This window comes from Poromitra crassiceps (assembly GCF_964638095.1).
Source record: "Poromitra crassiceps genome assembly, chromosome: 19".
NCBI lineage: Eukaryota > Metazoa > Chordata > Actinopteri > Beryciformes > Melamphaidae > Poromitra > Poromitra crassiceps.
The window spans coordinates 4560340-4571795 of NC_139646.1; the positions used below are offsets into that span (position 1 = coordinate 4560340).

The 11456-nt window shown below is 40.5% G+C and overlaps 1 protein-coding gene across 1 annotated transcript in view; it reads left to right on the forward strand.

Annotated features, from left to right (window-relative positions):
• Positions 1 to 2972: 2972 nt before the first annotated feature.
• LOC310793495 (E3 ubiquitin-protein ligase TRIM35-like) overlaps positions 2973 to 11456 on the forward strand; it is a gene marked incomplete at both ends in the record, with an annotated part of 18733 nt that continues 10249 nt past the window's right edge. The window contains one exon of the mRNA XM_083655297.1: positions 2973 to 4323. Coding sequence (XP_083511423.1) covers positions 2973 to 4323 — 1351 coding nt within the window. The remainder of the gene's footprint in view (positions 4324 to 11456) is intronic.

Consider the following 11456-nt stretch of genomic DNA (forward strand, 5'->3'; position numbering starts at 1 on the left):
ATCATTTTTTTGACGTATTAATACGTCATTGGCAGTCAACCGTTGGATTTTTTTTGACGGATTAATACGTCATTGGCAGTGAACGTGTTAATACGTCATTGGCAGTCAACCGTTGGATTTTTTTTGACGTATTAATACGTCATTGGCAGTGAACGTGTTAATGGGTAGTTCCTTAATGACCCTTAATGGTAGTTCCTTAAAGAGCCTTAATGGTAGTTACTTAAGAACTGACCATTAGTTACCATATTAACGAACTAGTAAGTAATGATTACTTCCTTAAAAAAAAAAAAAAACTTTTTTTTCTTTCGCTAGTTCATGAGTACTTAATGGGTAGTCCCTTAATGACCCTTAATGGTAGTTCCTTAAAGATCCTTAATGGTATAGTTACTTAAGAACTGACCATTAGTTACCATGTTAACGAACCAGTAAGTAATGATTACTTCCTTCATTTTTTTCCGGTAGTTCATGTAGTTAATGTGTAGTTACTTAAGAACAGACTATTAGTTACCATAGTTGTTACTAGGGAATTAATCATTAGTTAATGATTACTTCACCATTACGGTAGTTACCATATTTGTATTAAAATTAGGCCAACAATGGTTTTAGTCTCTATAGCCTATAGCCAAGTGTTGAGCAATGCAAAACTCAAGGCTCCAACACAAGAGTCCAGAAATGAATGAGTGACATCACGGTGGCTCTGTCCATATTTTCATGGTTCCGAGCTTCTGAGTCCAATTTTACAATGAGATGCACCCACTTTAACCCTGACGTGTAATTATTACTTCAGACTAACTGTTGGAGAAAAATATAAGTTCCATTGGCATTTCCTAATCAATAAGCTATATTTGCATACACATAATTATGCTAAGTTCCATTGGCATTTCCTAATCAATAAGCTATAAGCTATAATTGCATACACATAATTAATGCTATGAGTCATTGCATATTTGCTGGCCCATGACATCTCACCCATAGAGAGGACTTCTCCTTTGCTGAGACCTTGGTCACAGTGCATCAAGTTCCCATAACAACTGATAACTCAGGCCAGACAGGAGCCTGCACGACACACACACATTCACCCCCTCCTCTCTGCCTTTTCCTCTTCCTCTCCTCTGAGTATAAATCTATGTTACACTGTCGGCCATTTGCTGAATATTTGACTCTGTACATTGATCAGAAATGTGTACATTGAGATTCAAGCCCTCTGACAATATACATATTGCAGAGAATGTTATGGTAATAAATATACTTTTATGAAGACATCTTCCTAGACTCATGGCTTCAATTTATTTGGTTAGATAAGCTGTTAATTATCACATTTAGCGGAGAAGAGAATTTTATTCTCTATCACTAACTAATATTAATAAAGTAATAAAACCACTAGTAAACCAGTAGGCGGCGCCTGGCCTGCTGTTCAGTGAGTGGCCTGACTGCGGGCGCACACAATTTTTTATTTTTTATTTTTGCAGGCCAGGCCAGGCCACCGGGCATTTGCCTGACATGCCTGATTATGCAGTCCGTGCCTGATCTACTGTACATGTGAGAGATGAAAGAAATGAGATGAGATAAAGAAAAACTACAAGTCCTACTAGGAGAGAACTCAAAGAGCTGTGCATTAACAGCAGTCTTGAGTCCAATTTATGGTTCATCGCGTAACACTTTTGAAACACTTTCTCTTGACAGATACATTATCAGATCAGAATCAGATCAGAAAAACTGATTTGATTCAGTATCTGTGGAGAGACTGTTTCAAAAGTGTCAACGCGCTTAACTGTCTCTCCGTTTATGGCAGTCAGCGAGCCTGCCATAAATGGAGAGAGTGACAGTCACCTCGCTCATACACATTATTGCTGTTATATCTGACAACAGATCAGTTGTTTGTCTTGTATGTTTTGATAGTACGTTTTCTAACTAATGTTTAGCTTTTCAATGTCTAAACGCTTGCTTTGGCAATATGTACAGTGTGACGTCATCCTAAAGCCATTTGAATTGAATTTTCTGAACCAAGAATATATTGTATACCACGTTTCAAGATACATGTATGTTTTCCCTTTCTGTGGTTTATCATTTATACACAAATAAAGTTCATGTTCATTTTCACTGTCTTTGGAAAATGCATTGAATGCATTTCAAACACTTGAGATGTAAAACAGATGACTCTCTGCTGTTTAAGTATTCTATAGTCTTGTGTTTGCCCTTGGTATTTCTGTGGGGCAGAGATTGTTAGCATTATCAAACAATGTTTTTGTCTTCAAAGAAAGGAGCATGCGTTATCAGTGAAGATGTTAATACACCAAGCAGGCAAATGGACAGAACAGCCAAATAGGGAACCACAGAGACAATACGAGGGATCAGCGTTGGTAAACAAACGGCAGCTTATAATGGGACCCTATGGAGCCAGCCTTGAGTGTCTCACTCTAGCAGGCTGTGCTTTTTCTAAATTCACTTCATTTTAAAAACTGCGACAGTTCAAACAACTTTAACACGACATACATACATCAGATCCTTGTGCTACTTCTGCTCTCACTCAGAATGTCAAAAATATAAGCGATGTGATGTTTTTGAGACATTAACTTTTGTTTGGCACAACTCATGCTAGGTAACTGCTGCTGGCCGCTTATTCGTCCTATACCATCTGCTGATCACAAAATCAACACTATAACACCAAGTGACCCTTGTACCAGTCATGAGTGTATCCTACCCCTTTTATTACTTCCCTGTACAGGCAGCATTTGTCATTAATAATTAACTCATGACAGAGACAGGTGAAATTAAAATCAGACTTTGACATTGTTGAGCATATAGAGACTGTGAGAGCACTCACAATACCATAACAGCCTTACTCCATTACATTGAGATCTCTACTGAAACACACAGATTTGGAGGACTGTAAGCAGCAAGTTGAAGTGGATGTGATTTGGTGAGTGTTGCTATTGAAAGATATTTTGGATACCAAAGCAAATGCGGAGAAAATGGATGTTGATCAAAGTTACTTGAGTTGTCATGTGTGTTCAGAGACTTTTAGAGATCCTGTGTCTCTGAGCTGCCACCACAGCTTCTGTTCCAGCTGCCTGAAACAATTCTGGGAAAAAGCTAAAAACAAAAACTGTCCCATTTGTAAAAGAAAAATATCAAAGGATGATCCAGGAGTGAACTTTACACTGAAGGAACTAGCTGACGCCGTTACTGGGAGGCAGAAACCTGGGTCATCTGAGACCGCTAAAGGAGAGGTGGTGTGTACTAAACATCCAGGAGGGCCTATATTGTTCTGTAAGGAGGAACAGAGAGCTGTGTGTCCTGTCTGTGAGTTTTCTCTCCATCACCATCACAAGGTGGTTCCTATAGAAGAAGCAGTCAGTAAGCTGAAGGAGAAGCTGAAACCTGACTTAAAGTCTCTACAGGACAAGAGGGACAAATACAAAGAGGTGGAGAAGAAATATAACGAAGTGGTTCAACACTCCAAGAAGCAGCTGGAGGACACAGAGAGGCACATCAGAGCAGAGTTCAACAAGCTCCACCAGTTCCTGAAAGAGGAAGAGGAGGCCAGAGTGACGGCTCTGAGGGAGGAAGATCAGCAGAAGAGGAAGATGATCGCCGGAAAGATTAAGTTGATTCAGGAGAAGATCTCCTCTCTCTCAGACAGCATCTCTGCTGTGGAAGAAGACCTGCAGAAACACAATGTGCCGTTCCTCACCAGTTATAAACCAACTCAGAGCAGAGCCAGAGCTCAGTGCTCACTGTCAGATCCACAGCTGGTCTCAGGAGCACTGATAGATGTGGCCAAACACCTGGGCAACCTGTCCTTCAGAGTCTGGGAGAAGATGAAGGGGAAGGTCAAGTACAGTCCTGTCATTCTGGACCCAAACACTGCAAACTGTTGGCTCTCTCTGTCTGATGACCTGACCAGTGTGAGATGTGAAGGCACAGGGCAGCTCCCTGACAACCCAGAGAGACACTGTACTCTTTTCACTGTTCTGGGCTCTGAGGGCTTCAGCTCAGGGAAGCACAGCTGGGAGGTGGAGGTGGGAGGTCTATCATGGGCTGTGGGTTTGGTTAAAGAGTCACTCATGAAGGAGGAATGGATGTACCGTCAAAAAATGGGAAATTTGGCTTTACGGCACAGCAGTGGAGCATACTATAATCAGCACTTTCGGATGGTCACAGTGAAGAAGAGTCCGAAGAGGATCAGAGTCCAGCTGGACTATGACATGGGGGAGCTGTCCTTCTACAACTCTGAGGACAACACTCACATCTCCACTGAGAGAGACACTTTCACTGAGAAACTCTACCCATATTTCTATGTTAGAGACAATGAGGCAAAGGGTGATATCAAAGTATGTCAAGCTGCGGCAGTAGCGTCATTTCAGCAAAAGCCATGGTGTGAGAGGTATGAAGTGATTTTTTCCCAATTGAAAATGTTTGTGAAATCATTATTAGGGAAATAGTCAATTTTGGTTGTTATGCAATTCAGTTATAGGCTATAACATGTAAGTAGTAAACCATTTTTTCCTCAGTGAATGATATAGCCTACATGTTACCCTTTTATTTTTTTGTGATAAGCACTACAGGACCTCACAGGCTGTGCATAAAAACGAATGTGTACCACTATCATGAAGCATTCAGGTTTATTACTGACTGTAAACTGGTCCTCTGATTGGCCTGACCTTTACACTCAAAGTCACTGGTGCAATATAATCAACAAGGCCTGTACTGTAGATCATTTGTTCAATTGAAGTTTTAATTATCCAGTCATAAAAATCATAGCTTACTGATGAATTTGTGAAACCTTGTTCATCTTAAGTGCCCTCAGCTTTTAATGCTTATACAGATATTTTTAATTAACTTTTTTTACTAAGATGGACCAGACATGGCATGTTGGTGTCATGATTCAACCATTAACTGTTCACTATGTGTATCATGGAGCATTGAGGATTATTACTAGTCTACTGTAGTGGGTTCACTGTATAAACGTTATAGGCTACACGTCATAGTAGAGTCTACTATTGAAATAACGTGGTGGTCAGTAAGGGTGTTGTGGTCAGGGTGGATGCAGGGCAGTAAGGGTGTTGTGGTCAGGGTGGATGGAGGGCAGTAAGGGTGTTGTGGTCAGGGTGGATGGAGGGTGTAAACACTTATCTTTCACACCAGAGAGCCATGTTTGATCCACAGGGTTTCCAAAGTCTACTTTTCAACCATAAGTCACATTTAACATGTTTGTTAAACCCTAACCTTAACCTTAACCAAGTAGTTTTACTTGCCTAAACATAAGCAAAGTTGTTAAAGTTGTTTGATTTTTGTTTAACGTTAGAAAGCCAGTGAGGTTTTCAAATTAACCGCCATTTTGTTTAAAATGTATGTTGAGATTGTAGGTTTTAGGTTGTAGGTTGACATTTTGTGCTTTTATCATTTTATTTTTATTTTTCCAGTCGTCGCCCCACCCCCTTTGGTATTGCATTGCTTACGTCACCTTGCTTTTGCTCTTTTTGGACTTTTGTTTTAATTTATTTTATTAACCAAAAATTTCAATTTTACTATTCCCTGTTATTTCTGTTGATGATGGTTAAATAAATATCTGATCAGGACAGACGTTTTGTTTTATTTTATATTGAGATTGTACATATCATCAGAAATACAATGCTGACATGTTATTGTGGTGATTGTGTTGGGCTAAAGTGTGAAGGAGGAGAGAGGACAAACAGCATCACTGGAGGTAGCCTCTTTCAGGAGCGTCTCCTCACTGCTTGCTAAGCAGCTCGTACAACAGTCTCTTATTATGTAGGTTAAGAGATGTGCTAAAAAAAACAGGCAGCAGAAAATGTCGATACTCGTCGTAGAAAATGTCACAGAGACATTTCAAAGACACGTACCAAAGCAGACGTCTTCATTGGTTAGAGGCACTGTGTTTATGGCAGTGAGCCATAAACTGAGAGACAGTGAGTGACAGTCACCTGATACACATTGCTGTTATACCTGACAACAGATCATTTGTTTGTCTTTTCATATGTTTTGATATATTACATTTTCTAATTAATGTTTGGCTTTCCAATATCTAAACGCTTGCTTTGGCAATTATGTACAGTATGACATCATGCTCAGGGGCGGACTGGGAATATAATTCAGGCCGGGCATTCGATACCAAGCAGGCCAGGCCGATACGGGCCGACGTGCGTGCCGGCGTCCGAAGGGCACCAACGAAGAATTTGGGCCATTTGAAGCCAGATTTGGGCCGTTTGAAGCCCAATTTGGGCCGTTTGAAGCCAGATGTGGGCCGTTTGAAGCCCAATTTGGGCCGAGTCCAATTTTACAATGAGATGCACTCACTTTAACCCTGAATAAAGTAATAAAAAAAAAAAAAATTTGCAGGCCAGGCCAGGCATTTGGCAGGGCATTTGCCTGTCGTGCCCGATTATGCAGTCCGCGCCTGGATGCAGTGACACCTGCAGAGGGCGCTAGATCAGGGGCGAACGCACTTTAGGATGGCTTGAATGTGTTGTCATTGGCTGCTGCTATAATCGTATACGGTTATTGTTATTTTTGTGTTGAGATGACAAGTTTTGCACTGTGTTTCGAAGTGACAATAATAATAATAATAATAATAATAATAATAATAATAATAATAATAATAATAATAATAATAATAATAATATTAATAAAGGTAATAAAGGTAATAATAATAATAATAATAATAATAATAATAATAATAATAATAATAATAATAAATATAGCCGCAAGCGGCGATGACGGGGTCCAAGCATGGTCAGTAAGGGTGTAGTGGTCAGTAAGGGTGATGGGGTCAGTCAGGGTGTTGTGGTCACATAAGTACTTGTGACTTGAAGTAGTACTTGGATAGAAAGCAGTTTTTGTGTACAATATCCCTTTAAGTATCTGGACAGAAAGTGATATTTGGGTAGAACATACTGTCAATACGACAAGTACTTCTCTGGCTCTGCAGATACATATAATATGGTCTACAAAGTTAAATACAACAGTCTGGATAGCTCACTTGGTAAAGCTCATGACTTATGCTAACTAAAGACCATTGCGGCTCAAAGTTCAAACCCCACCCCACATGTTGCCTCCTTATTTTGCGGTGTTTCATGAACTTTTTCAATATCTTGGAAATGTTAGCTGGAGATTGCGTGGCTGTGTTCAAGAATGTGTTTTGCAACAGGAGAGGTTAGTTCTTGTCTCATGATGGAGCTTTTGTGTTCTGAAATCAGATTTTTTTTTTAGTTGTCATTGTGTCTTTCCCACACACACATCAAACCATAGGGCGTAGTGGCGTCCACTACAGAAGGTTGATGGGTTTTATCCCTGAAATTGCTTTTGGTGACTATAGCCAGCACCCTGCATGGCAGCTTGTCATGCAGTCCATTTACCATTAAGGACATTTTTGCATTACACAGATAATGCACCACTTTACATTAAAAGTCTGCCCTGAATGGAGGTGTTTGAACTAATTGGTGTGGGTTGTGCTGTTACAATGAGCACATGAGTGACAAGGATAATTCAGATTGAATTCTCTTTTTGGACCTTTCACATGTGAAGACACAATAATGTATTGGAATGTTTTTCCTCTCTCATCTGAAAGAAGGCTCCCAGCAAACACAATTACATCATGATGATGTTCTGATATAATCTTTCAGTGACGTCCAGGACTAGGCCAAATCACAGCCGATTTGGGGATCATTTAGACATCTACACAGGAATGTCAAGATGACGTCGAAATATGACATTACCATGAATAGGCATATTCAGTTATTCTGCTATGTACACAGTGTGTATTCAGCAGCGTTATACATAATTATATCCAGATTAACCTTTATTCTACATTTTCAAAAAATAAAACAGTTACCTGGCCGTGGTTTGAACCCAGGACCTCCAGCTTTGGTGTCTGCTACTTTACCCCTACACCATCCTTCCACAGCAATGACAAGGCACGGATGTAACCTTATTATGGCATAAACTTGTTTTGTTGTTGCAAAACACGTTCTTGAACGCAGCCATCTCGAGCTAACATTTCCAAGATATTGAAAAAGTTCATGAAACACCGCAAAATAAGGAGGCAACATGTGGGGTTTTAATTACTGTTACTGACTTACCTGTCTGAAGTTGAAAGTTGTTCATCCCACGTGGGGTTTGAACTTTGAGCCGCAATGGTCTTTAGTTAGCATAAGTCATGAGTTTTACCAAGTGAGCTATCCAGACTGTTGTGTTTAACTTTGTAGACCATACATGGGCAACATACGGCCGGCGCCCCCTGTGTGGCCCGCGATGGAATTGCAAAAAAAAAAAAAAATCTTTTTTTTTTTTTACAGTGCACTTGAACGCAACATGCAATATACCCGCTGAATAAGTGTCCAAATGTTCATGTCATTCTGGGCAATACTCTTCTGTTATAGCATTTCAGTCTGAAATATGGAATATCTTTCAATAATATTTATGACTAAAAGGCTAAAAGTAATCTCATGTGTAAGAAATGACTGTTCTACATTGAAGTAGAAATTTAAATAATTAACTTGTTGGTTTTGGATTTATTTAGCTTCAAGGTGCATTTTTGTTCTTGTGTGACCCTCAACACAGGCTTTGAGAATCCCGGGCCACTTACTGATACTTATGCTTAAATTAACCCACTCATATTCTGGTTTATTTCAAGAAAAACATTTCGGCTAGTGGAAATTCTAATTGGCTGGTAACTTTAAAATCTAGCAGCCATATTGGCAGGTGGTGAAAAAAGTTAATTTCAAGCCCTGCAGGGAGAGCAGGTGGTGACATAAGAGTGAGTGAGGAAAGGATCAAATATTGGTGGTTAAGACTGAATAATGACATCACAATTGTTAATTTAAAATGAGTTATTCCTCTAAACCTGGCTTCAAATGCCCCAAATTTTTCGTGCTGGCGCCGTTCAGCCCTCAGCAAAATCTGGTAGCGAGGACATTTTTTTGTGGCCCTCTCTATCATCAAAGTTGCCCATACATGGGTTACGGCATGACAATATTTGTTCGGCCCCCGGCAACAATCTGGGTTTCTCATGTGGCCCCCCATGAAAAATAGTTGCCCACCCCTGTAGACCATCTTATATGTATCTGCAGAGCCAGAGAAGTACTTGTCGTATTTACAGTATGTTCTACCCAAATACCACTTTCTGTCCAGATACTTAAAGGGAAATTGTACACAAAAACTGCTTTCTATCCAAGTACTACTTCAAGTCACAAGTACTTATGTGACCACAACACCCTGACTGACCCCATCACCCTTTACTGACCACTACATCCTTACTGACCTTGCTTGGACCCCGTCATCGCCGCTTGCGGCTATATTTATGTTTGTTACTCTTCCCCATTGACCACCCACTCACATCCAACAGTCTCCTGAAAGATACCTCCTGGAGAGAGTCCTCCCAACATCTGATCATAAAGTAGCCGGGCATCACCAGACCAATTCACAGTGGTTAAGGTTAAGTTTATTTCATATGGACGTCACAGAGCATTGGAGATGTAACATACAGTACATGTATGCACAGCAACCAGATACACAGTGTTAAGTGTTTATAGTGGAACGCTAATTTTCAACACCTGTCCACCCACAGGCGACTTTTACATTAACATACACCCCAAAGGACATACCCAAAGAGAAACATAATCAAATATAAAACTACAAGAGTAAAGCCACACATACAAATGTATTGACAATAAAGTCACCAGGAAGTCACCAAAACACACCCCAGAGGACTACTGTACATACCCAAAAAGAAACATAATCAAATATAAAACCACATGAGTAAAGCCACACATACAAATGTATTGACAAGGAAGTCACTAGATGCTGGAGACGTTTTAAGGGAAAAGTCACACCTTTTCATTAATTGCCAGATATCTTGACCAAACCATGGAAGAGAGCTTCTTTTAGGGCTGCTCCTCCATGTTTTAGTGTATCTGTCAATGAATGCATTAATAGTTGTCATACAATTTTCACAGCAGGTATTCAAGGATGTACACACAAAATTGTCACAGCAGGTATTCAAGGATGTACACACAAAACATAAATAATACACAGAGTACCACCAGAGGTCTACAGGGGTATTAAGTATGATAACCGCATAATTTGCAAACGGCTGTGATTGGCTTGGCCATTTTTAGGCCAGTGGAAATCGTCTAAACAGACACAACTGCCACAGCAAATGAAACAGACAGATTTGTCAGGTTCCCAGGCTAATCATAAAGATGACCTATAAAACACTTGCACAGTCCCACTGGTTGATGGACCCTGAGTGAACTGATAGGATACAATATGATAATGATAATGTTGATTTCATCTGTAAAAAGGCTAGATTTTAATTAGGAAACTGAAGGGGTTTGGGGTCAGTCCCGACATTCTGGAAAAAGTTTATGTCAGCCTGGTAGAGAGCATCCTTGTTTTTAATATCTCTGTCTGGCACGGCCACCTGACGTTAGCCAATAGAGACAAGCTAAGCAGGATTGTCAAGACGGCAGGGAATAGAGTTGGCGCCACCAAAAGCCATTAGATGACCTCTAACAGCACAGCTGTACAGAGGAAAGCCCTGTCAATCATCAATGATGAGACACACCCCCTCCACACTGAGTTTGAGCTGCTCCCTTCAGGGTGGCGCCATAGAGTACCCCTGTCATTAGGCTGTTGATGTTCCCTTTTGGCTGTTTGGCTGTTGATGTTCCCAGGTCCTTGAGGGGGTTCCAGGGGGTCCCCAACCAAAAGGGGGTAATTTATTTTCTCTATAATTCCATTCATACTGTAAGTAACACAATGATTATTTTGGTTCTGTGTTTTATACACTTTCTGTAATAAAACATCTAAAAGCATCAATCTTATTATCATATGGGGGACCGTGGGACAAAATCCTATCAAATGGGGGTCCGTGGTCAAATCTTTATGTGAAAAGATTTGAGAACCACTGCAGTATAGCGCACGTCAGCTCAAGTTGCTTACAGGAACATACTGTAGACATGTTTACATGGAGCCTAATAATCAGATTATAATAGGTTTAAAAGCCCAAACGCTCCATGTAAACACCTCAATCAGCTTAAACGGGCCCAAACTGATTGTAGAGGGGTAGTTTAAGCCTCATAAACCGATCAAAAGAAAGATGTTATCATGTAAACGATGAAACTGATTATACTGCGTTCTTTGTATGGCTGTGCTCTTTCTGCGCATGCCCATGACGCCTTCGTCTTGACACAAAGGGGACTCGAGGAGAGGAGCTGCTGCCAGCTGCTAGTTCAATAATGAGAGACTAGAAAGAAGGTACAAATAAACTTCAATGATACAATAAACAAATCAGATGTGGCGTATGACTCTCCTCCTGAGACGTGAGGAGGACGCATTGCAGGGAGGAGGTCAGTGATTTGTAGGATAGAGAATGCTTCAGGAGTCATGACATTGGTGGTGGTCAGGGGAGGAGGTGGGGTGAAACTTCGGCG